Source organism: Prionailurus bengalensis, chromosome D4 (assembly GCF_016509475.1).
Source record: "Prionailurus bengalensis isolate Pbe53 chromosome D4, Fcat_Pben_1.1_paternal_pri, whole genome shotgun sequence".
Lineage (NCBI taxonomy): Eukaryota > Metazoa > Chordata > Mammalia > Carnivora > Felidae > Prionailurus > Prionailurus bengalensis.
This window is the reverse complement of record NC_057359.1, coordinates 83,616,623-83,641,112: the sequence shown is the minus strand read 5'-3', so window position 1 is coordinate 83,641,112 and position 24,490 is coordinate 83,616,623. Positions and strand designations below refer to the sequence as shown.

At 44.8% G+C, this 24,490-nt stretch overlaps 1 protein-coding gene across 2 annotated transcripts in view; it reads left to right on the top strand.

The window, feature by feature from the left end:
* The first annotated feature begins 9,297 nt into the window (after positions 1-9,297).
* The window catches only part of PSMB7 (proteasome 20S subunit beta 7), a 59,733-nt gene continuing 44,540 nt past the window's right edge, over positions 9,298-24,490 (top strand). For both annotated transcript variants that reach the window (XM_043566897.1, XM_043566896.1), the window contains exons 1-5: positions 9,298-9,415; positions 9,857-9,950; positions 10,673-10,770; positions 12,196-12,336; positions 18,557-18,672. In XM_043566897.1, coding sequence (XP_043422832.1) covers positions 9,354-9,415; positions 9,857-9,950; positions 10,673-10,770; positions 12,196-12,336; positions 18,557-18,672 — 511 coding nt within the window. In that variant the 5' untranslated portion in view covers positions 9,298-9,353. The remainder of the gene's footprint in view (positions 9,416-9,856; positions 9,951-10,672; positions 10,771-12,195; positions 12,337-18,556; positions 18,673-24,490) is intronic.

Here is a 24,490-nt window from a genome sequence, read left to right as displayed (position 1 = left end):
TTTGTGCCTCTTTATCCCCATCACCTATTTAACCTACCCTCCACCCCCCTCCCCTCTGGGAACCATCAGTTTATTCTCTGTATTTAAGAGTCTGTTTGGTTTTTGTTTGTTTGTGTTTGTTTTGTTTTTTAGATTCCACATATAAGTGAAATCATAGGGTATTTGTCTTTCTCCCTCTGACTTGTCTCACCTCGCATAATGTCCTTTAGGTCCATCCGTGTTGTCATAAATGGCAAGATTTCATTCTTTTTTATGGATGAGTGATATTCCATTGAGTATATATACTACACCTTCTTTATCCATTCATCATCTATCGCTGGACACTTCGGTTGCTTCTATATCTTGGCTATTATAAATAATGCTGCAATAAATATACAGATGCATGTATCTTTTCAAATTAGTGTTTTTGTTTTCTCTGGGTAAATACCCAGTAGCAGAATTACTGGATCTTATGGTATTTGTAGGCATTGTGGTTTTGCAGGAGAATGCCCTGTAGAAGTATTTTTGGGGACAACTGAATTCAGTGTGTGATATTTGACTGGCTCCTGGATCACAAAAATCATAATGGATGGGTTTTTTAATTAAAAAAAATTTTTAGGTGATCTCTATGCCCAACGTAAGACTCAGACTCATGACCCCAACATCAAGGGTCATACACTCTACTAACTGAACCAGCCAGATACCCGCATAATGGTTGTTATTGAGATAACTGGGGAAATTTGAAAGTAGATTGAATAATAGAGAGCAATACTGCATCCACACAATGGTATTGTGGTTAGGTAGGAGTATGTCCTTGCTTTTAGGAGATTCATGCTCTAGTTTTTAGGGGTGGATCGTTGTGTAAAGTCATGTAACTTTCAGTTGGTTCATCGGAGAGACGGGGAGGGGGGATTGTTCATTGCATTACTCTTGCAACTTTCTGAAGGTTTGAAAAATTCCAACATAAAAAGTTGGGGAAAAATAATGGCTATGTAGAGAATTTGAAAACAAAATGCAGAGAGGCACAAGGAGTAAAATGGGAATAGCCTGATATCCCACCAGTGAGGAATTACAGCTGTTAGTAACATGATTTTTTTTACATACATAATGTACATATACGTTATAAAGTTGGAACCACGTATACTCTGCTCACTTCTCACTCTTTCTTCTGTCATTAAACATGCATTGAGGGGCGCCTGGGTGGCACAGTCGGTTAAGCGTCCGACTTCAGCCAGGTCACGATCTCGCGGTCCGGGAGTTCGAGCCCCGCGTCGGGCTCTGGGCTGATGGCTCAGAGCCTGGAGCCTGTTTCCGATTCTGTGTCTCCCTCTCTCTCTGCCCCTCCCCCGTTCATGCTCTGTCTCTCTCTGTCCCAAAAATAAATAAACGTTGAAAAAAATTAAAATAAAATAAAATAAAATAAACATGCATTGAAAACACATTTTTTAATGGCCTCTTATGTTCCATCAAAAAATATTCAGTTACTCTCCTGTTGTTTGACATTAAAGCGGTTTCCAGATTTTCTTTAGATTATTGCTATATATTATAATATAAAGAATCCAGTATAATATCTAATATGTGTAATCCACTATCTAATATATACCCAATATATAATACATTATAAAATTCAATATAATCCATTTTAAATAACCCCACAATGAACATCTTTGAGGATAAGAGTCCTAGGAGTGGAATTTTGGGGTTAAATGCCCTGAACTTTTTCAAGGATCTTGAACTTAAAAAAAATCCAGCTTTCCTGAGGTACAATTGATACACCAGAAAAAAAACTGTATAGATTTAATACACACCGTTGGATGAGTTTGGACATGTGTATGCATACATCTGTGATGCCCTTACCACAATCAAGGCAATAAACGTATCCATATACCTCCAGTAGTTTCCTTTTTTTCTTATGGGGTGTGTGTGTGTCCCAAGGACACTCACCATGAGCGCTACCCTCTTAACAAATTTTGAGGTGCACAATACCGTGTTGTGAATCGTAAGCGCTGTGTCATATAGGATTCTGAACTATTTGGCAAATGGCTTTTCAGGAAGCTTGGATCATTTTACACTCCCACTAACAAACTACAAAAGTTAGGCACATCATTGCTAACACTGAGTGTTATTATTAGAAAAAATGTCTTTGCTAGATTTGATAGTGACAACAGCACAGTCAGTGAGAATGGTCCGGTGGACACAGTTTGGTCCTTCTCTTGCCTGACTGTCCTCGGGACCCTCCCTCCATCTCCAGCCTTCTCCCCCGTCGTGGTGGCTGTGATGTCATTCTCCCCTGGTCCCCGCCTGCCTCCCCGCCTGTGCCTTCCCTCCCCACTTCGCCCGTGCCTCATCTTTACTTGCCTGATAAATTACCGTCCCTGGCCTCTGTCCTTGGCTCCCCTCTCTCCCTCTGCCCACCCTCCTGTGGCATCGTATCCACACTCGGGACTTGCACCACTTTCTCGAGAACTCTTGTACCTCTCCCCAGCCCAGCCCTCCAAGGCAAGATGTCCTAAGGGAACCCACGTGGAAATTCCTGCCCCCCAAGTCAGAGCCCTGGAGAATGTCACCATCTCCAACCTCTGACCACATCCTGTCTATCCGACTTTCTGTATCAAGACTTTCTGTCTTGAAACTGTTCCCTTCTTGCCAAGGTCACTGCCATCACTCAAGTTCAGGCCACCTTCGTCTCCTCCCTGCTCTCCTACTTCCGGCCTCTCCCTGTCCATCCATCTTCTGACCAGTTGCCAGGTTGATTTTCACAACACGCTGTGTGATCGCGTCGTCCCCCTGATTAATACCAGAGGAGGGGCTCCCAGGTCCCGCCTGCCTTGCTTCCTGCCGAGTGTCCAACTCCCCTGCCCCCAACCCCTCTCATTTAATGCTTCCCCACATGCCCGGCTCTTTAATGCCTGCACAGGTCTGCTCAGCCTGTCCCTTCCTTCGGGAGTGCACATTCTCTTCCTCCTGCCACCCCAGCTAGCCAGCTCCTGCTCCTCCTCAAAGTTCTGTTCACACTCCCACGTTTTGTTTAAAGGACTCGCTGACGCCTTTCCTCCCCTGGGGGAGCTGCCCTCTCTTTCTTTGTACTTCTTTGTACCCTGTGCAGTCCCTATCAGAAACTTCTGGTCTTTTAACTCTCTTATTCATTTCTGTATTCGTTTTTCTTGAGGGCAGAGTCTTTGTGTTCCTGTGCCCGGCACAGTGCCAGACACAGAAGTGAAGTTTGTTCAAGGAATGTCTGAATGAATGAATGAATGAATGAGGTAGCATTTGCCTCGCTGTGGAAAGGCACGGCAAGTCTAGGACCGTAGAGAAGATACAGAGGAGGATGTGCCTCGGAGACACATTCAGAGGTAGGCTTAGCTGGAGAAAGCATCCGTCAGCTGTGGTCCAGCAGCCCCAGGATGCCTTGTTTGGGTGAAATGCTCTGCTCAAACTCTCTTTGTCAAGTAAGCAGCCCCTTCTCCCAAGAGAGGACGTGCTGCTTCTCTGCTCACAAGCCTTCCATGGCTCCCCAGGGCCCTTGGGACACGCCCAGGCTTCAGAGCCAGCCTACCTGTCCCGTATAGTTGGAGCCCACCCAGCTTACTATCCTCACCTCCCCACCTCGCCCCTGCCCTGCGGCCACACCCACCTACCTACTCTTCTGCAGACCTGGTAAGCCCTATAACCTGCCCCCCCCCCCCCCCACGCCTTTGTATGGGCTGTACTTCTCTTTGGAAAGCTCTTCCCTTCTCTCTACTCTCTTCCTCAAAGGCCTGGTGTCAGCTTCACCTCCCCAAGGAGGCCTGCCCTCACCGACCAGGTACTCACATCTACCCGAATCTCCTCTGTGATGCAAACAATCCCACTTTCTGCAGCCCACACTCCAGGGACCCACATGTCAGCCTTGACTCTCCCTCCTTGAGGCCATGGGCCTGTCCCTTGTCACTCTGAGTCTCAGATGCTCTTTCTGTTCCTTCCCACTCAGGGCATCCCCCCTGTGATTCCTGCCCTCATGGCTTATTAAGAGAATCAGATATGTTGAAAGGAGAGGCCGGGACAGACCTGGGTTCAAATTCTGGTTCCTTTGCTAACCAGCTACGTGACCTTGGGCCAGGCACCTCCTCTCTCTCAGCTTGCAGTTCCCCACCCTTGCGCTGGAAATCTAACAGCACCACCTGGGTAGCTGGGAGGATTAATGAGGTTGTGGCATGTAAAGTGCTTAACAGAACACCTGTTCTACATCTGGAAAGCTCTCAATTGGTGTTGACCGTGATGATTAAACCAGGCAGAGAAAGGATTTATAATAAATTCTAACGTGCTACGGTAGCGGGAGGTATTCGCTGATTTCCCAGAGACTTGTACAAGCTCCAGATGGGAAAAGGGGGGGGTGGTGCCCACTCCTGCTCACCGTCAGCTGGGGGGGTCACTCCACAAGGGCTCATTTCATTCTCTGGGGTTAGGTAGTGAAACACCCATCCCAGGCCTTGTTTACAGTGATTGGGATTTTGTGGGTCTCCTCAGGGAACCCCAAATCCGCTAAGTGTCCCAGGGGAGTCCGGAGTGGGTGGCGGGAATCCACATGGCTGGGACACGGCCGTGGGCCCGCTGTGCCTTCCCACTGGGCGTCTGTGGCTGGGCAGCGCGGTTCGGCACCTGGGCGCTGTGCCAGGCGCCCTGAAGCCTGGAGCAGCTGCTCTAATTCATGCAAAGGAAGGCGCCCAGGTTTGCCCTGTCTATTTATAGCTTATTTATGAAGAAGGAAAAACAAGGGCCCAGTTGCCTTAGCAACCAGGAGCATCATGGGCTGCTTTCCCTGCGGTGGGAAATTGGCCAAGACTCCCGGTGGGGGGCACCCCCGGATGTGTGTGTATCCTGACAGAGGATGGGGGTGAACCTTCTAGGACCTGTCCCACTCTGGATTCCTAGCAGCCTACAGGCCACCTCCAGAGGCCCCAAGACAGGGAGGGTGCTTGCCAGGCCCTTGGAAAATCCGGGGTGGTGCAGGGGGCCACGCACACCTGAACTCTCTGTGGAAAGGCACATTCTGGTCTCTCGGTCTCGGTGCTGACTCCTGTCCTGTGGGTGCCCACCCTGCTGCCTCAGACCCTCTTGGGAACGTCTTCTGGCTGTGATCTGATGCCCCTAAAGGGCACTTAGTGCAGTGAACTGAAGATGTAGTTCCCAGACCAGCACTCCTTAAGGCTGTGATCTGGCCAAGAGCCTGGCACCAAGGAGGGGCTTTAATAAATACTGAATGAACGCATAAATGAAGTGCTTTCATTCAAAGTGCATGGTCTTAGGACGCATGAGGTAAGGGGAGCATTGTAATGTTCTCTCATTTTACACATGGGGAAACTGAGATTCAGAGACATGAAGAGACCAGCCTGAGATCACACAGCTGGGAAATAGCTGGGCTGGATGAGAATCCTTGGGGAGGAAACCTTGCTTTTGCTCGGGCAAAGCCCCAGGGAACATGGGAACTTGGGTTCCAGCTGAGCCGTAATCGAAGGGAGGTGTGGTTCTGTGTCTGGTCTGGGGCTGAGAGGCATGTGGTTTATATCTTGACTGCCAGTTGTCAGCTGTGCAGCCTTGAATCATTGGCTTCACCTCTCTGGGCGTCAGCTGTTTCATCTGTAAAGTGGGGCAGTGATGCCCGGTCCTTGGGGACCTCTAGCTCCCCGAGAGGGTGGGGACAGTATCTGTCTCCTAATCGTCTGTTTTTCCAGTGTTGGCACAGTCTCAGCGCCTGGGATGATCAGGAGATCCTGTGTACACAGCAGATTGGGTGTTCTCAGGGAAGGTGGGTTGTTAACTATATTACTAGGGAACTGAGGCACAGAGAGCTTGATGGTTCCCCTGAGATCACACAGCCAAATCCAGAGCTTTACTGGTCTGTCAAGTTTTGGGGCCCTTGCTGGGGATTAAGTGGGACTGTGTCCACACCCTGGGGAGAGCATTCTGGATGGGGTTGCAGTCCCAGGGGACAGCAGTCATGTTGGACAGGGAGGCTGAAGCAGGGGTCTCTGAGTGCTGGGGACTGGGAGCTGCCCTTCAAACCACTGAAGGGACCGAGGCCCTGTCACAGGCTGAGTGGAGCTTGCCTGGCCTTGGGCTGAGCCTCTCAAAGGCCAGGCCCAGGCTGCCTGGAGGCTCTCTGTCGCCCTCTGCTGGCTCCAACTGTCTTTGCTGGGCCACCTCCAGAGGCCCCAAGACAGGCAATGCCTCCCCTCCAGCTGTCTGAGAGCGATAAAGGTACCTAAGAGATCCACGTAAGAGGAATGCCCCGGGACAAACCGAGATCACAAATCATTTCCATACCCTCTCCTGGCTCCTCTGGGTCTCACCCAGACTCTATGGCAACACAGGCGCCCTGCCACCGCCCTCTGTGGGCTGCGGGCTGCTGTGCTTCCTTTGCCGCAATCGCATTCGAGTCATCACTGTATCTGGTGATTGACTGCCCATCGTTGACGTTCCTTGGCGTGTAGAAGCATCGCACACTTCTGCCTTCAAGTCCACAAAGCTCTCCCTGTGTGAATGTCTGTCTGTAAACTCGCCCCACCTTTATTTATTTATTTATTTATTTATTTATTTATTTAGAGACAATGCAAGTGGGGGAGGGGCAGAGAGAGAGAGAGGGAGAGAGAGAGAGAATCCCAAGCAGGCTCTGTGTCATCAGCACAGAGTCCGATGTGGGGCTTGAGCCCAAGAACCATGAGGTCATGACCTGAGTCAAAATCAAGAGTCGTCACTTAACCAACTAAGCCACCCAGGCGCCCATAAATTTCCCCTTGTTAATAGGACATCAGTCATACTGGGTTAGGAGCTACCCTAATGCCCTTTTTCTTGTTGTTTTTTTAATGGTTATTTTTGAGAGAGAGAGACAGAGAGAGAGTGCGAGAGGGGGAGGGGCAGAGAGAGAGGAAGACAGAAGTTCGGAAGCAGGGTCTGTGCTGATAGCAGAGAGCCAATGTGGGGCTCAAAACCCAATGTGTGTGTGGGGGGGGCCTGGGTGGCTCACTTGGTTGAGCGTCCAACTCCGGCTCGGACATGATCTCACAGTTCGTGAGTTCGAGCCCCATGCCGGGCTCTGTGCTGACAGCTCAGACCAGGCTTCGGATCTTCTCTCTCTCTCTCTCTCTCTCTCTGCTCCTCCGCTGCTCACGTTCCATCTGGCTCTCTCTCAAAAAAAAATAAACATTAAAAAAATTAATTAAAAAAAAAAAGAAAAGAAACCAATGCGGGGTTCATAAGATCATGACCTGAGCTGAAGTTGGATGCTTAACTGACTGAGCCACCCAGGCACCCCCCTAATGACCTCTGTAACTTAATTCCCTCTGTAAAGGCCCTGCATCCAAATTGGGTCACATTCTGAGGTATTGGGGGTTGGGACTTCAACATAAGAATCTAGGGATGACAGGGGCGCCTGGGTGGCTCAGTCAGTTGGGTGTCTGACTTTGGCTCAGGTCGTGATCTCACAGTTCGTGGGTTCGAGCCCCACATTGGGGTCTGTGCTGACAGCTCAGAGCCTGGAACCTGCTTCGGATTCTGTGTCTCCCTCTCTGCCCCTGCTGATGCTCTGTCTCTCCCTCAAAAATAAAGAAATTAAAAAAATAAAAAATATATATAAAAAATAATCTTGGGGTGACAAAATTCAGCCCCTAACATGCGGAGAGGAGGTACATCTGGTTCATCTTGTGTTCATTCCCTTGAGGCTGGGCCCAGGGCAGGAGTGAGAGAGTTTGATGAATATTGTAGAGGCCGTTCTAGGATTATTTCCTGACTCCCACGGCGTCCAGGGCATGTCAAACTGTCCTGTCTTGGTCTTATGGTGATGAGTCTCTGTCATCAGGAAATGGACTTCTCTAGAGCAGAGCTCAGATCTTCTCATTTTTGACAATCACCAGAGGATACAGTCAGACTTTTTCATCAGTAGATTCCTGTGGAGGTAGGTAGGTGAGGCTTCATTTTCCTAATTCCACACAAAAGGCCCAGAAAAGTAATGAAAGAGAATTCAATCTTTGACAAATATTTATTGAACACACAGTTGTGACAGACTCTGTCACTTCATTCCACAGTTACCGAGGCTGTCGCTTACTTGCTATGAAATGAATGTATTAATATTAAGTACTATTTATTGAAAAGCTGCTATACGCCAGGGATACAAGCTTTCCGTGTACAATTTTTCAATTCTTACAGCAGCCTTTTACAAATCAAAATAAAATTAATCTAACATAAAATGCACCGTGCAGTTCGGTGGTTTTTAGTATATTCACAATGTCATGTAATCATTACCACAGCCTAATTCCAGAACATTGTCATCACTCCAAAAAGAGACTTTGTGCCTCTCAAACAGTCACTCCCCATTTTCTCCTCCCCCCATTTTCTAGCAACCACTAATCTAGTTTCTCACTGGAAACTAGTGATTTGCCTAGTATGGATTTCACAGAAATGGAACCATATTACATGTGATTTTTTTGTTTTTGTTTTTGTGCTGAGCTTCTTTCACTTAGTGTGTAGTATTTTCAAAGTTCATTCCTGTTGTAGTATTTATCAATGCTTCATTCCTTTTTATGGCCGAGCAATATTCTGTTGTATGGATGTACCACATTTTGTTTCCAAATGATGGACATTTGGGTGGTTTCTATTATTTGGCTATTATGAATAATGCTGCTATGAATGTGTACACGTTTTTGTGAACATATGCTTTTGATTCTCTTGGGTATATACTTCAGAGACAAATTGCTCAGTCTATGTTTAACATTTTGGGCAACCGCTGAACCGCTTCCCACCAGGCGTGTATGAGGGTTCGGGGTTCCCCATAATCCTCACCAACTTTTGTTATTTTCTGTCTTTTTAATTATAGCCATCCTAGCGGGTGTCCATTGTGGTTTTGGCTTGCATTTCCCTAATGACTGATGATGTTGAGCATCTTCTCATGTGCTTCTTGTTCATTTTCACAGCAGTCTCTTGAGATAGCTGTTATTTCCATTTGGCAGCAGAGGAAAGAGATTCAGAACTGAGAGGACTCGCTCAGTGTAAGGAGGACGTGGCACTGTGCCTGGAACTCGCGTGTGTCTGTGTCCTAAACCCCCATGGAGTCTGATCAACAGTAGACACAGCTCTTGTGTGGTCAGCAGGAGTCTGGTCTCCGTGCCACCAACTTGGACAAGTCCTTTCCCGGCCCCCAGCGTTAGTTACTCCTCCGCGCCACTTGGGGCGAAATACTCCAAACACGTCCGGGCTCCTCTAGGAGTCCAGAACTCTAAGATCAATCGCCCAGGCGCGGAGTTTGCCCCGCCCCTTCAGGCCAGGTCGCCGCAGGCGCCGGAAGTGCCCTGCTCTTTTTTTACTAGTTCCCGCCCGTGTTCCGGAAATACTTTCTCGGGAAGATGGCGGCTGTGTCGGTCTATGAGTCCCCGGTCGGAGGTTTCTCTTTTGATAACTGTCGCAGGTGTGGCCATGCCCGGGGCCAGGTTCAGGGCGGGAGTGGGAGTGCGGTGCCGGGGTCGGAGCTGGGCCGCGGTCTGATCTGGGAAGTCCAAATGAAGGGTGAACGGCGGGGCCTGCGGCCTGCGCCCCGCGGCCCGTGTGACTCAGGGGAATGAGGGCCTGAGAGTGGGTTTCTCTCAAAGCCGAGTCTGCCTTTCCGCTTGCCCAGCGCACCCGGCCAGTCCCCATCTCTGCCTCCTTGGGCGAGATGCGACCCCTCTCTGACGCTTTGCATGCCGAATAACGCGACACTAGTCCTGATCTTGAGGGGATTCGGTGAACAGAGGGATGGAAAGCGAATAGTAGCTTTTCTCTTCCTGAGTTCCCTGTTAGACATTCTTCGTGCCAGTGCGGCGCAAGGTGGTCCTGCCCTTCGACGCTTTATTCTCTGCTTTGCTTTCAGAAATGCCGTCTTGGAAGCTGATTTTGCGAAGAAAGGGTACAAGCTTCCAACGGCCCGGAAGACTGGCACGACCATCGCGGGGGTGGTCTATAAGGTGAGCAGGGATAGGCCGGCAGCAGCAGCAGTGACAGCTGATTACAGGATGCAGGCCACTTGGCCTCCTTTCGCTTCTCTGGGCTCTGTCAAGAAGGGTGCATATTTCAGAGAACGTCAGGAAAAGGGCCTTTGGGATTTGTCGGGAGGTTTTGTGCGTTTATCAACAGTTTATATTCTTTTCTCACTTTGCAGAATTTTTGACAGGAGACCAGTACTTTTCTGTCTTAATGTACTGCTTTGGGAAGCGGGGTGATATAACGGGAGAATACAAGATTTCTGGTCAGACAGGTGTATGTAGCCATTTAACTTTTATGCTGCTTCCAACTTTGGGCAAGTCACTTCTCACAGCCACGCTTTCCTGCCCATCAAATGAACAGAGTAACTCCTGCCTTAAATTGTTGAAAGGTCGAAAGAGAGAATGGTTATCGTGGTTAAAGATAAAGGGTGGCATATTTTATTTTATTTTATTTTTTGAACTTTATTTATTTTGAGAGAGAGCGAGCTTGCACACATGCGTGAGCAAGGGAGGGGCAGAGAGAGAAGGAGAGAATCCCAAGCAGGCTCCATGCTGTCAGCGCAGAGCCGGACTTGGGGCTCCATCTCACCAACTCCTCAAGGGTTTGGGGGAAGCACGGGACGGCTAACATTGTTTTCCCTAGAGTAGAGAGGTGTGGGTTTGTATATGTGAACTTGTTTTAAAATATATGTTTTTAAAAATAGGATGGCATAGTTCTTGGAGCAGATACAAGGGCAACTGAAGGGATGGTTGTTGCTGACAAGAACTGTTCAAAAATACACTTCATATCTCCTAACATTTAGTAAGTATCAGTTGGTTTGAATAGCTCTTATATTTTCAAACTTGCCAGAGCCAACATGGAATTTACTGTGTTCCTTACTAAAACCTGTTGTTTAACTTGTATTTTCTTTTTATCTCCCTTAAATGGTATTTTCATCTGCCTGTCACCTGAGCTGGTTATCCTCACGTTCTCTCTTTGCTTTAGTCTTTAATTCGCTTGGTCCCAGTTCTGTTTCAGCTGTTCCGTCTGCTAAAGCCTTAGTTCATATGCTTGTTTCTCAGCTGGACTATTGCATTTGTCATTTATCTGTTTGTTTGTTTGTTTGTTTATAGCAGATTAAAACCCCCAAATCGTTTTTTACCTTGAGAGAGAGCTCAGGGGAGGGGCAGAGAGAGAGAATCCCAAGCAGGCTGTGCAGGGTCAGTGCAGAGCTTGTTGTAGGACTTGAACTCATAAACCGTGAGATCATGACCTGAGCCAAAGTCACCTGCTTAGCTGGCTGAGCCACCCGGGTGCCCCTGCATTTGTCATTTAAATGGCCTCTTTGCCTTTGGTCTCTTTATTATCTGTTCTTTTGCCATATTGAAGTTTGTAAAACACAGATCTGATTATGTCCTTTTCTTCTTTAAAAACATTTCAAGAGACTTTTCACATTTCCACACTGCTTTCAGAATAAAATTGAAACTCTGTAGCATGATATTTAAGATCTTGCACAATGTCACAAAAATTTACCTTTTCAGCGTATTTCGCTGCCATCGTCTTGTGTTCCAGTTACAGCCAGACTCTATCTGTTCGCTTCATCTCTAAGCTCTTTCACCTTTGCTTTTGCCAGTCCCTCTGCTTAGAATTGCCCTTTCTTCTTGTTTTTGCAGTGTTTCTTATTTGATCCTTTCAAATCCAGCTCATATGAAACCTCTTCTCAAAAATCAGAATTAATCGCTCTCTCCAGTTTCCCATAGCATTTTGTGCTAATGCTACTATATCGTATTATATAAGGTATTATAAATTTTGCCTACTTTTGTTTCCTGCACTCAACTTTGCAATCAAATACTAGGACTGTTTCATATTTTCTTTATTCTCAGCACTTTGGAATGGCTGGTACCTGGTGGTAAATGCTTGGTGAATGTTAAATTTTAAGGTTTTTAATATGTCTTGCTCTTTGGTACAACTCAGATATGTTTTTAGGAGTAGTAAAATGCTCAGTCTGGTAACAGCACAGAAGGTAATGATTTGCAATGTTCTGTTGAGGCGCAGAAAATATATTTGCATATAACAAGATGAGTGTTCTCAGTTTCACGTTTATGTAAGATTAGTTAACAGTGCAGAATATGCGCAAAAACATCTCTCTGTGTACCTAAACTTGATGGAAGTTATCCAAGAAGCTCCACTTCTAATTGAGCCCTTTGGTAATTGAATTTCATCTAAGTTTCTAATTGTATTTTTTAGTTGTTGTGGTGCTGGGACAGCTGCAGACACAGACATGACAACCCAGCTCATTTCTTCCAATTTGGAGCTCCACTCTCTCTCCACTGGCCGCCTTCCCAGGGTTGTGACGGCCAATCGGATGCTGAAGCAGATGCTTTTCAGGTAAGATTCCAGGATAGGGGTTTCTATAGCATCTTTTTCTTATGTCTTAGGTTTTTGGCATCTGGGAACCTAGAAACTACAGAAAAAGCATTCAGGTATACACATTTTATTCTAGAAATCAGGTGTTAACCATTTTAATTTCAGAAGGCTTTTGATTATGTATTTGAATTTATGGGGTCTGTTTTTTTCCCCCATGAAGGTAACACATGTGACCAACCAAGTCATTTCCGGAGGCATAGGGTATTACTGGATTACAAACAGTCCTCTTTTGTTTATAGAAAGAAAGTTACCTTTGAGTTCATCTTGTGAACACAGACACAGACACTTGGTTTTTTTCTCTCTCTTGTAGGGACAAAGTAGCAGTGAAATAAAAAATTGTATTTGTAGTTGGCTGTGAGTGGGTATAATAACATTAATATTAACCCACATTTACCTGTTTCTTTGTGCTGGGTCCTGTGCTTCGTGCTTTATGCATGATCTCCTTTTATCCTTGGAACTCTGAGATGGGGACTGTTAACATCAATATTTAAGTGAAACTGAGGCTTACAGAAGTATAGTCACTTGCCTGATCTGACCTTCATGCCATGCTGACTCCCACCCACAGCTCCTCTCAGTTTTGTCTCCTTTTTTTCCTTAATCACATCATCACTTTACGTTTGTGTAGGTCTCCTGGTTTTCAAATCCTAAGTCTCTTTTCTCATTTGCTTCTCATTTGCTCCTTGTAAAGAGAAGAGAGACCGTGTATTAGAGCAGAGCTTGGAAACAGCCTGAGCATTTAGTCATGGGTTAGAATACTAGCTTCTCTTTTGGAGACCTGCATTACCTTTAATAGATTCTCTCTTTCTTTTTCTCTCTCTCTCTCTTTTTTTTCTTTTTGAAGTTGACCAGAGGCCTTTATTATTCTGGTCCTCCTCATTCATTAAGCAGCTTACAAAAAACATTTTCTTTATCTCTGCTGCAAGCAGCAGCAGCTGTATCGAGGCCTGCAAGATTAAAGGGAAGCAGGAATAGAAAGCAAAGATTGTAAGCTGCCAGCACACAGGCCATGTTCTGCTTGTAGAGAAATTATATTTGGGTCACAGTGTCTTTAAAATTATAGTGGTCAATAAATCTAAATTGGGGAGATTGGAATTAAAAATCTGGATTTCTAGCTTTTTAAAAACATTTTTATTTTTCCTGGCTTCTTTTGAAAAAATTCAGAAAGAGGGTGGGATGATAGGTGGCAGTAATCTTCTGGAACTGAGTGGCAGATGTTGCCTTTAGAAGTGGGAGAAGTGCTGTGGTCTGTCGGTGCTTGCCTGGTTTCACTTCCTGCTTGCCTGGCCCTTGCCTTCCTGTGAACTTGTGGGTCTTTGTCTGTCAGTCTAGCATGGCCCTGGGCTCTCAGCACGTGGCTGTGAGGCACAGCGTAGCTGTGTAGCAAGGGCTGTGGCATAGTTCCCATTTTACAGGTGGGAAGACCAGGACTTAGAAGTTTATGGGTAGGAAGTCTAGTCGTATCTACCTAATCCGTGCTCTGGCTGTACTGAGCCCTTATGTCAGTGATTTCCTTTTATGTCCATGGTCATCGTTGTAATCCTGGAGAATTATCGCTTATCAAATAAATTTTCCCAGTACAGTGGTGAGAACTTGTTAAAGCACATCTGTTATCAAGAGGTCTGAAGACCTTTGTGATTTTGATTTTAAATTTAAAGCTCCCTCTGGTGGTTTGTGTGGTGCATTACATTTAAAACAATTTTTAAACTTGTAAAATTGCAGTTAATAGCAAATGTTCAAGATGCTTTCCAGTCATCTCGCTAAACCTAGCAGATGTTTCTGTTAATCTCTTTAGAGTGTTTTAGGAATTCTAAATTCACTTTTTTCAATGTTTTAATGTTTTTACTTACTTTGCAAAATTTGCAAAATTTTAGTTACTTTGCACAAATTAAATTTTACCAAAGTTTTGAGAGGAACATTTAAAAATTTAACCGGGATGCTTGCGGTTCATTATATCTTCTTACATTTTTGTTGAGTTACTTAAAATGAGTTACAAAAAATTAAGTGGTATAAGGGGGTTTGACTTTAGAGGTTTTGGTTCAGGTCTCAATAAAGCACTTAGAGTTGTGTGACCTTGGGCTGTTCATCTGACCTTTCTTAACCTCATTTTCTTCCTCAGTAAAACGAGGATAATAGTTTCTGACTCTGACTGGAGGAGGAAATGAATAAAGAAGCAAGGCTTACAATAATGCCTAGTACAGGGCCTGATGCACAGTTAGATCCCCATAAAATTCAGAGGCTGAGAAAGAGAACAAGATGTAGTCAGGGTGCTATTACTGTTCTATTTTTCCCAGAATGACCCATTTCTGTGTAGGTGAGTTGGTGAAGAAAGGGGGTTTGATAAATAGAAGTGGACATCTTTTTCCTCATTTAAGCAGTTTTTTTATTTTACTTGTATGATGGCTGGATGTATTACTGTTCCTTCTGAGCATGAGCCTCCTAGTTGAATCTAATAGAAGTCTTTGTGGTTCTGTATTCTAGAAACTCTTTGAATATATAGAGACTCTTTTATTTATTATATTAGTGGTGCTTTTTTTCATAGGAAAGAATAAATATACATTGTAAAAAGGTTGGAAAATACTGAAAAGCCCAAAGGAAAAAATAAAGATTTTACAATTCAGGGAGAATCATGTTTTGGTTGGGTGTGTGTACTCCCACTCTTTTAAGTTGTTTGTTCACCCATTCATTTGTTCCTTCTTTGCTTCCTTCCTTATTACTAGCGTGTGTTCACAGTAAAACTTAAGACAGAAGATAAGAGATAAACTAAAAATACAAAAATTATCTGAGTTCCTACTACCCATAAGCAGTTGGTGCTAGCAGGTTACTGTATGCCTTTCAAGCTTTTTTTCCATTTACTAATACATATTTTGTTCCATAAAAATGGGATCATAGTTGTGTATTCTATCCTAGAATACAACCTAATCTTCCCATCTGCCAGTTCATGTTGCATAGTTTCCATTTGGAGCATTTCAAAATGAATATCACCTTTGAAACAATTTTTGTAAAAGTAACATGCGATGATTATAAAAAATTCCTACGGTGGAAATGTGAAAAGAAGGAAGTAAATGTCACGCGATGTTTCGTTACCTAGACACAGATATTGTAAACCTTTGAGAACTATTTCTTCCAGACGTTTTATACTGTTGCTTATGTGCTCATTTATTACCAAAATGGAATCCTGTGTGTGGTTTTGTAACTGACCTGTTCTCATAATAGTATATCGTGATTGCTGTTCCCAGTAGTAGAAGGGTTTTTACCTTGAGCCCACAGAGGTGTTCCGGAGACCTGTAACCCTCCCAAAACAGTAGAACCTGTGTGTACATTGTTATGGGGTCAGGGTTTTTACCTTGAGCCCACAGAGGTGTTCCGGAGACCTGTAACCCTCCCAAAACAGTAGAACCTGTGTGTACATTGTTATGGGGTCAGGGTTCCACAATATGAATCCGTTTTTCAAAGGGGTCTATGACCCATCAGTATTAACTTTTGGTGGTATCGCAGTATTCCATTCTCTAGATGTGCCATAATTTAACCAGTTTTTAATTTTAACAATATTGCTCGTTTTAAGGTAGTCCATGAACCTTTGAAACATAGAACCTTTAGGTACTTAACTTGTGTGATTGATTTCTCAGGCTGTATTCTAAAGTAAATTCCTAGAAGTGGATTATTGAGTCAAAGGTATGCATGTTGAACATTTTGATACATACTGCCAAAACCACCCTTTGGAAAGGTTGTACTAAGTTGCACTACCATCAGTAGTGTAGGAGAAATAGCCAAACTATGGAAAGAGCCCAAATGTCCATTGACTGATGAATGGATAAAGAAGATGTGGTATATATGTTCAATGGAATATTACTCAGCCATCAAAAAGAATGAAACCTTGCCATTGAAATCTTGCAACCACGTGGATGGAGCTAGAATGTATTATGCTAAGTGAAATAAGTCGGTTAGAGAAAGGCGGATACCATATAATTTCACTCGTGGAATTTAAGAAACAAAACAGGTGAACATAAGGGAAGGGAGATAAAAGAAGAGAGTTGGAAGCAAACCTTAGGAGACTTTTTTTTTTTTTTTTAAATGTTTGTTTGTTTTGGGGAGTGGGGAGGGACAGAGAGATGGAGACACAGAATCCACATCAGGTTCCAGGCTCTGATCTGTCAGCACAGAGCCCGATGCGGGGCTCGAACTCACAGACTATGAGATCATAAACTGAGCCGAAGTCAGTCGCTTAACCAACTGAGCCACCCAGGCGCCCCAAGAGACTTTTAACTATAGAGAACAAACTGAAGGTTGGTGAAAGGAGATAGGTGGGGGATGGGCTAGATGGGTGATGGGTATTAAGGAGGAAACTTGTGATGGGCGCTCGGTGTTATATGTAAGCAATGAATCACTAAATTGCACACCCTGAAACCAGTTTTACTGTATATGTTAACTAGAATTTAAATAAAAACTTGAAATTAACAAAAATAGTGTATGAGAAAATGTCACACAGATCTGGATCGTGTAGTGTTCTGTTGCATAGCTATATATATCAGTTTGTTTAGCTAGATCTGTTTCCGCTTTTTTGGCATCATAAACTGTTGCAGTAAACATCCTTGTGCATTTATTTCTGTGTATCTGTCTTAGTATATCCTTAGAATTTGATTCCTGGAAGTAGCGTTTCTGGGTCAGTTTTTGAGGATTACAATAACTTGCCAAAGTATTTTGGATTCTTTTAAAGACATCAGACAGAGGTTATATTTAGCTTGGAAGGGAACTAACTGATTATTGTTGACTTTATGTAAACACTGTGTCTGGTAGGCAGTTGGGGTAGTGGGTCAGGCACTGGACCTTGCTGGGGGTGGTGGGTCTGGTAATTCCCCCTCCTTATCCCAGAGCCCAGAGAGCTAGTCTTGACCCTGCTATTACCTCATGTGGCTTAGGACTTGTTTCTTTTCCTCTGCCTGGGCCTCTGTTTTAAGACTGTTTTAAAATCCTTTCCTGCTCTTTGATTTTTCACTTCTAACTGGAAGATTCTTTTTTAAGATTTTATTTCTTTAATTTCTATACCTAGTGATCAAGATCAAGATCAGGAGTCACACGCTGTACCAGGCGCTCCTGGAAGATTCTTTCTGAAAGAACAGTTTGGTAGTCAGGCATGGGGGAAATATTGGACTTGACTATTCTGGTTACCTAGAGCACTTCGTGATGAGTAGTTATGTCTCAGACAGTCTATAGTTAGGGCTTTGATTGGTTCTTGTGTTTATTTGTATCAGTTTTAACAATTATATCATTAGGCAAATTCAGCATGTGCTCATTTCGTTTTTCTTCCCAAAGAGCTAAAGGCACATAGTGGAGGGCTTTAAATCTAGCACATTTGTCTAGCATAGCAATTCTAATGGTAAAAAATGGAACAAATACAGGGAAAGCAATCTGTAGAGGTAGAAAACCAACCAGATAAAGGACACAGAGGAGGAGATAAGTGCACAATTACACAGAGGTAGGGTGGGGTGGGAAAGGTATCCCCTGCCATGTTCCTGAAGAGGCGTAGCTTCGTCCCGTGGGCAGCAGCAGTGGGTTTTATAGGGTATTGTGGAGTTATTCCGCCGTTCACTTCCACGTATGATGAAATATTTTTCTCTTACCCAATATGAGCTTATATGTATGATGATAATTTTGTGGGTTTATTCAAAAGAGAAGGTGTTATTGACATGAGCCATCTTCCTGTGAGGCTGCGGTGAGGTGAGGTTGAGAATTTGAACAGCTTGAGTTTAGCCGCTCCTCAGAGTTCACTTTGAAAGTAGCTTATCTGCTAATCACTGAGAGGTGTGATGGGAAGGGTGCCGATAAATTTTGGAGTAAGCCAAGCTTGGCTCTGAGAGATTGGGCTGGCACTTAAGGTCTTTGGGTTCGTTTTCTCTTCTCTAAAGTGAGAATGATCCTCTTTTAAAGGGAGTTCTGTGACTAAGGAAATAGGCACGTTGGAGGGCCTCACACAATTGAGTCTGTATGGGCTGATCGTGGTGTTCCAACTCATGTTCCTTCAGTCCACATTTTGTTCCCATCAAACAGTAACCACTAATGAAACAGTAGCAGTATAAGAAAGCCTTTTGTTGTCTGACTTCTCATACAGCTTTTGGGTAAGTTACAGTGATGCATTGTAGACTCATTTTTTTTTTTTTTTTCTTATACATACTCTGATCACCAGGTATCAAGGTTACATTGGTGCAGCCCTAGTTTTGGGGGGAGTAGATGTTACTGGACCTCACCTCTACAGCATCTATCCTCATGGATCAACTGATAAGTTGCCTTATGTCACGATGGGTGAGTGTAACATTTCCCTGATGCTTCAGAATCCTCTTATTTGCCAAGGTGGTCTCTTAAAGAGCTGGGCTATTTCCCATTAGAGGAGCCAGGGCAATATAGTGCTTTGATTCATTCTGCAACATTTATTGAGTTCCTCCTATGGGTTAGGCCCTGTTCTAGGTGCTTGGGATATAGCAGTGAACACAAGTTAAAGATTCTTGCTTGCAAGGAGTTTGTATTTTAGTGGGGGTAGACAGACAGTAACAACAACTGTTATGAATATATTAATATTTTAGAAAGTGATAAATACTAGGAGAAAAAGTTATGCAGGTGATTCTGTACTACAGTTACACAAGATACTACCTTTGGGGGAAACTGGGTCGAGGCCGTATAGAAACCCAGTGTATTATTTCTTATATCTGCATGTGAATTTACCATCATCTCAAAACAAAAGGTTAAAAAAATTAACGCAGGGTAAGGGGGCTTTGGAGTGTGGGAGTGGAAGTCAGAATATAGTATTAAATAGAACAAAGTAGGCCTCAGGGTCAGGTTTCAGCAGAGAGAAGTTAGAGTGGAAGCCTCGTGGTGGGAACACGTCTAGTACATGCATTGACTTTTTTTTTTAAGCGAGGGTGACTGGGGCCCCTCTTAACTTCTGAGAGATCAGAGGCATTTAATTCCTCTCTGAACCTTGATTTCCTCACCTGTGAAATGGTATCAATAATATCTGCCATATACACCAGGTTGTAAGGATTAGAAGTAATGTATATAAAGCATCTGGTCAAATGCCTGGTCTATGATAATGGTTACTCTTTTCAGACTAGCTTTCTACATTTGTATTTAGCTCTAAAGGCTAGTCAAGAGTATTTTTTTTTTTTTTTTAAAGTTTATTCATTTTTGGGGCACCTGGGTGGCGCAGTCGGTTAAGCGTCCGACTTCAGCCAGGTCACGATCTCGCGGCCCGTGAGTTCGAGCCCCGCGTCAGGCTCTGGGCTGATGGCTCAGAGCCTGGAGCCTGTTTCCGATTCTGTGTCTCCCTCTCTCTCTGCCCCTCCCCCGTTCATGCTCTGTCTCTCTCTGTCCCCAAAATAAATAAATGTTAAAGTTTATTCATTTTTGAGAGACACAGAGCACTAGTGGGGGAGGAGCAGAGAGAGAGGGAGACACAGAATCCGAAGCAGGCTCCAGGCTCTGAGCTGTCAGCACAGAGCCCGACACGGGGCTCGAACCCACAAACTGTGAGATCATGACCTGAGCTGAAGTCAGACGCTTAACCGACTGAGCCACCCAGGTGCCCCAAGAGTGATTTTTGCTTTTAATGATCACACACACGTGCGTGCACACACTTACACACAAAGGAGTGATAAAATTGGGATTTTCAAATTACGACTTTTATGTTAAATTTCTGAGTCAAATTGGGTAGGTGCAGAAATTTGAACAGGTCATGTGTAGCTGGTATTTTTCCAGCTGTTGTTTACCTCTTATGTTTTTTGTCTTGGTATCTTGGCTCTGAAGAGCTAGGAGAACTGCCTTGAATAGTTTGGAAATTGCCAGTTTGAGACCTTGCTATTCCATCATGCTCTCTAGCCTCTTAGAAGGTTTTTAGACAACAGATGTTCCGTTTGCTGGGGAGAATGATTTACCCCCAGATACCATCTGGGCGAGTCTTTTGTAATTATTTTAAAATGAAGATACTTACAGTAATTTTAGAATTGTTCGGAACTGCTTTATTCAAATATATTTGTTATCTCCATCAAAGTACTGTTTTTATTTCTCCCTGTTTGATTGATGCCCTTAAATGGAGGTAAAGATGAATTAGCTCTTTCTCTTAAGTAGTTGCTTTTCTTCTTTTTTTTAACTGTAAAAGAATTTCACACTTGCAGAAAAGTAACAGTAATGTACAATGGACAGTCATATGTACTCTTTACTCATATGTGTCAGTTAACATTTTAGGACACTTGTTCTCGCTTTCTCAGACCTTATTACCGTTAACTTTTTGTGTGGAATCATTTGAGAGTAAGTAGCGGACACCATTATCCACCTCTGAGTCCTTTACCTTGTTCTCTTACGTTACCTTGATAAAATCATCACATTCAGGAAATTTAACGTTGTTACAAAGCAGGTTCAGTTTTAAGCTGGGAAAATTGGTTTCTTTTGCTTTTGACCTGTAGTAATTTGTCTTCTGAGCCCAATCCCGAATTCAGGAAAAGTTGTTGAAAGTGAGCAGTCAGGCGGTTGTGCCGCATGTACTCTCCCTCCTGGTCGACAGTGAACTTGCTCTTCCAAGTCTAGCGTGTCTCCAGGGTGATGCTTCTCAGCCTGAACTCAACGTGGCCTACTTCTGTTGAGAGATCTTTGCTCTACAGAGTCTGCTTTTGCTACCGTGAAAGACCAGATTAAGGAGCAGACATTTGTAACATCTGATGAATACACGAGTAAATGATTACTTTGAGCTGCAGTTTGTTCATCTGTTCATTTATGTGCCAACTATTTCTTGCCTTCTCTGTCTAGGCACTGTGGCTGGCTCCACAGATAGAGATGAACGCGTGGATCTTTGCCCTCGATATAGTCGCAGTGTAGTGAGGGAACCAGATGTATGAACTGACAAGGGCAGTAGGTAGCAAGGCCAGTGGAGGCCCGAGGGAGAAGGGATCACATGGAAATGGGAGGATCTCAGGAAAAGCTTTGCTTCACATGAACAGAATCTTAAAAGAAGCATAAGTTACCTTCATTCATCTATCAGATACTTTACTTAGCACTCACGGTGTGCTGGGCACTGTGCTAGGTGCAGGAATACAGTGGTCAGTACAGCACCTGCCCTCAGAGCTTAGAGCCTCATCTGGGAGACAGGAATTTAAAAAGTAAGTACAGGGGCGCCTGGGTGGCGCAGTCGGTTAAGCGTCCGACTTCAGCCGGGTCACGATCTCGCGGTCCGTGAGTTCGAGCCCCGCGTCGGGCTCTGGGCTGATGGCTCAGAGCCTGGAGCCTGTTTCTGATTCTGTGTCTCCCTCTCTCTCTGCCCCTCCCCCGTTCATGCTCTGTCTCTCTCTGTCCCCCAAAAAATAAATAAACGTTGAAAAAAAAATTAAAAAAAAAAAAAATAAAAAGTAAGTACGCATTCATCTGAAAGAATGCGCTGTGCTAAGTGCCCTGGAGGAAAAGAACAGTAATACGAGAAAGTAACAGGCAGGAATATGTGGATAATGGCTGTTTGGGAGGTCCTTACTGAGCAAGTGACATTAAAACATTTTCTAATGATAGTAATTTACGAACATGACAAAACATTCAAGTGGGAATATTACATGAAAAATAAGTGTGTTTCGTATCCCTCCTCCAAAGTAACCACCTTTAAGGTTTTTTTGGTGTTTTTTTCCAGATAATGTTTTATGAAACCGCTTCATGTATCTGTATCAGTCTGTCACTATTAAAGATACACAAATGAAGTCATACCAAACACACTGTTCCCTTACTGTTAACTTGTTTTGGAGAGGTTCTTTATCAGCACAAAAGAAGTTCTTTATCATGTAGATCTGTATCACAATGACAACTGCATAGAAATGCATTATATGGCTGTATGAGGACTTAACCTATTCTATTGATGCATATTTCTGTACTTCAGATCAATTCCTAGCAGTGGAATTTCAGGATGAGGGTATGTGTATGTATTGTTCCTGGTCCTCTGTGGCAAGCGACAGAATTACTGGATCATTTAAGGAAAAGAGAAATATGTTGGAAAGGATAGTAGGTGGCTCATGGAATAGCTGGGAGGGCAGGAGCTGGATGTGGGGCTGCGAGCAGTGTCAGAAATCCTTCTGTGGCATAGGCTGCCACAGGCGAGCACAAAGTGCTCCAGACCGCGCTGGGGCCACAGGTGCTGCTGGGGCCTGGCTCAGCCTCCCTGACTCTTCTGGAATGGATTCTTCCTGACATCCCTTTCACCACTGCTGGAGAGTTCCTTATTGGCTGGGGGGGGGGGGGGGGCGGGGGGGAGGAGGGGGGGCAGAGATGCTTCTAATTGATGAAGTTTGGTCACTCCTAAGGGGGTGGGGTTCCCCAGAATAGGAAGGGAGTCCTACTATACACACTGCCACTGATCAGCCCAGCAAAGTGGCAAAGGGCCATATAGCTCATTCTGCTTTTTGAGAGCTGTTGCCAAATTGCCCTCCGAAAAGATTGTACTAGTTTATATTCCCACCAAGAGAATGAGATTGCCGTTCTCTTAACAACCTTACCAACACTGGGTATTTGTGCCAGTCTGATGGGTGAAAGATGGGAAGACGTAGCACGTAAGCAGAGACCTGAATGGTAAGTAGAAATTTGCCAGGAATTCCTGCCCTGCTCCTTGTCCGCAAGGAGAGACTTCAGGCCCTGTGTGCACTAGGGACCTGTACGGTCGAGGAACTAAAGGGCCAGAGTTTGCTGGACGAGTGAGGCAAGTGCTCTGGGTGGGGGGAGTGCTCAATGCAGGGGGCAGAGCTGAAGCTAAGACCTTCTGGAAGGTGGAGTAGAGGTATGACTGGAAAGCTAGGCCCGAGAGGGTCTCAGTGATAGAGGCCAAGTTGTTTGGCTTTTGTCCTGGAGGTTCCCATCTAAAGTTTTCACGCCAGAGAAGGATGGGATAAGGTTTGCTTGTTAGAGCAGTCTTACGGCTGTCGGAAGGAGGATTGGCATCAGGGAGTCTGAGGCAGAGATGGAGATTGTATCTGGCCAGAAATATTGAGGGTGTGGCGGGGTTTGGTGACGGTAGCGGTGGCCACTGTCTTTACAGCGAGCCCTCGGTAACCAGCTGACCATTAGACCAGATCGCAGGCGTCTGGCTTCCATCCTCTCCTGACTTCTCAATGCCGGTTCCTTCCTGGTTCTTGACTGCAGTGGCGCAGTTAGCTCCTTCACCTGGGGTCACCTCCCTTCCAGTTGGGCTGTAGGCCCCTTTTCCTGTCTCGTTTCCTGTTCCTCCTCTACCTGTCCCCTAGGCCTTTGTTGTAACAGAGGCACCTTGTACCTCTCGCCCTCCCCTGGGTTGGCTCCTACACCCCGCTGTTGTAGTGCTGCCTTCCTTCCGAAAGGCCTTTTCTGCCCCCAGTGTTCCTGCTGCTCATCGGGGGTCTAGCCCAGAAGCCAGTCCCTCGTGACTGCGCCAGGCTGAGTTAGCAGGTCCCTCTCGGGGCATTCCAGGATTCCCGCCTTGTCTGCTCGGCCCAGCTCTTGTCCCTTCCACGCATGCGAATGTTTGGCGAATGTTTGAAATCTCTCAGAGCATAGAATCTGTCTTGCCTCCAGTGCCCCAGAGTCCTGTGTGACTCAGTGAATATTTGATGGCGAAATAATTTTCTGATTCGCTAACTGGCTTGTATCAAAGAGTATCTGAAACTTAGCGTTAGAAACCTTAGCTACTCATTATTTTTGATGAACAGTTTCCAGTACCCTTGGAATGGAGTTGATTTATGATTTAGGTTGTGGTGCATATGGGGGGCCTGAGGTCCGCTGTGAGAGAATGGCACAAAGCATTGGGGTAAGGTTGTTGGTTTTTTTTTTTTTTTCCTTTAAAACTCAGTATCATTTCACATTTAAAGCGTCTTTGTGCCAGAGTCTCCTAGCGCTCTAGTGCTGTCACATTATTTTCAGTTAAAATTCTATGCGAGGGATGCTGCAATTGCTGTTTTATTGACGAGAGGCCTGAACTCAGATTAAGTGGTAACTTGCTTGTTATTGCGGCAAAGCTGGGATCTGGACTCTTCCGGCTCGGGCAGCCCTGGTACAACACGGCTGCTTTGATTTTACCTCTTACAGATGTTACTTCATTAAGCTATTAAGCCTTGCTTCTGAATACTGAAAA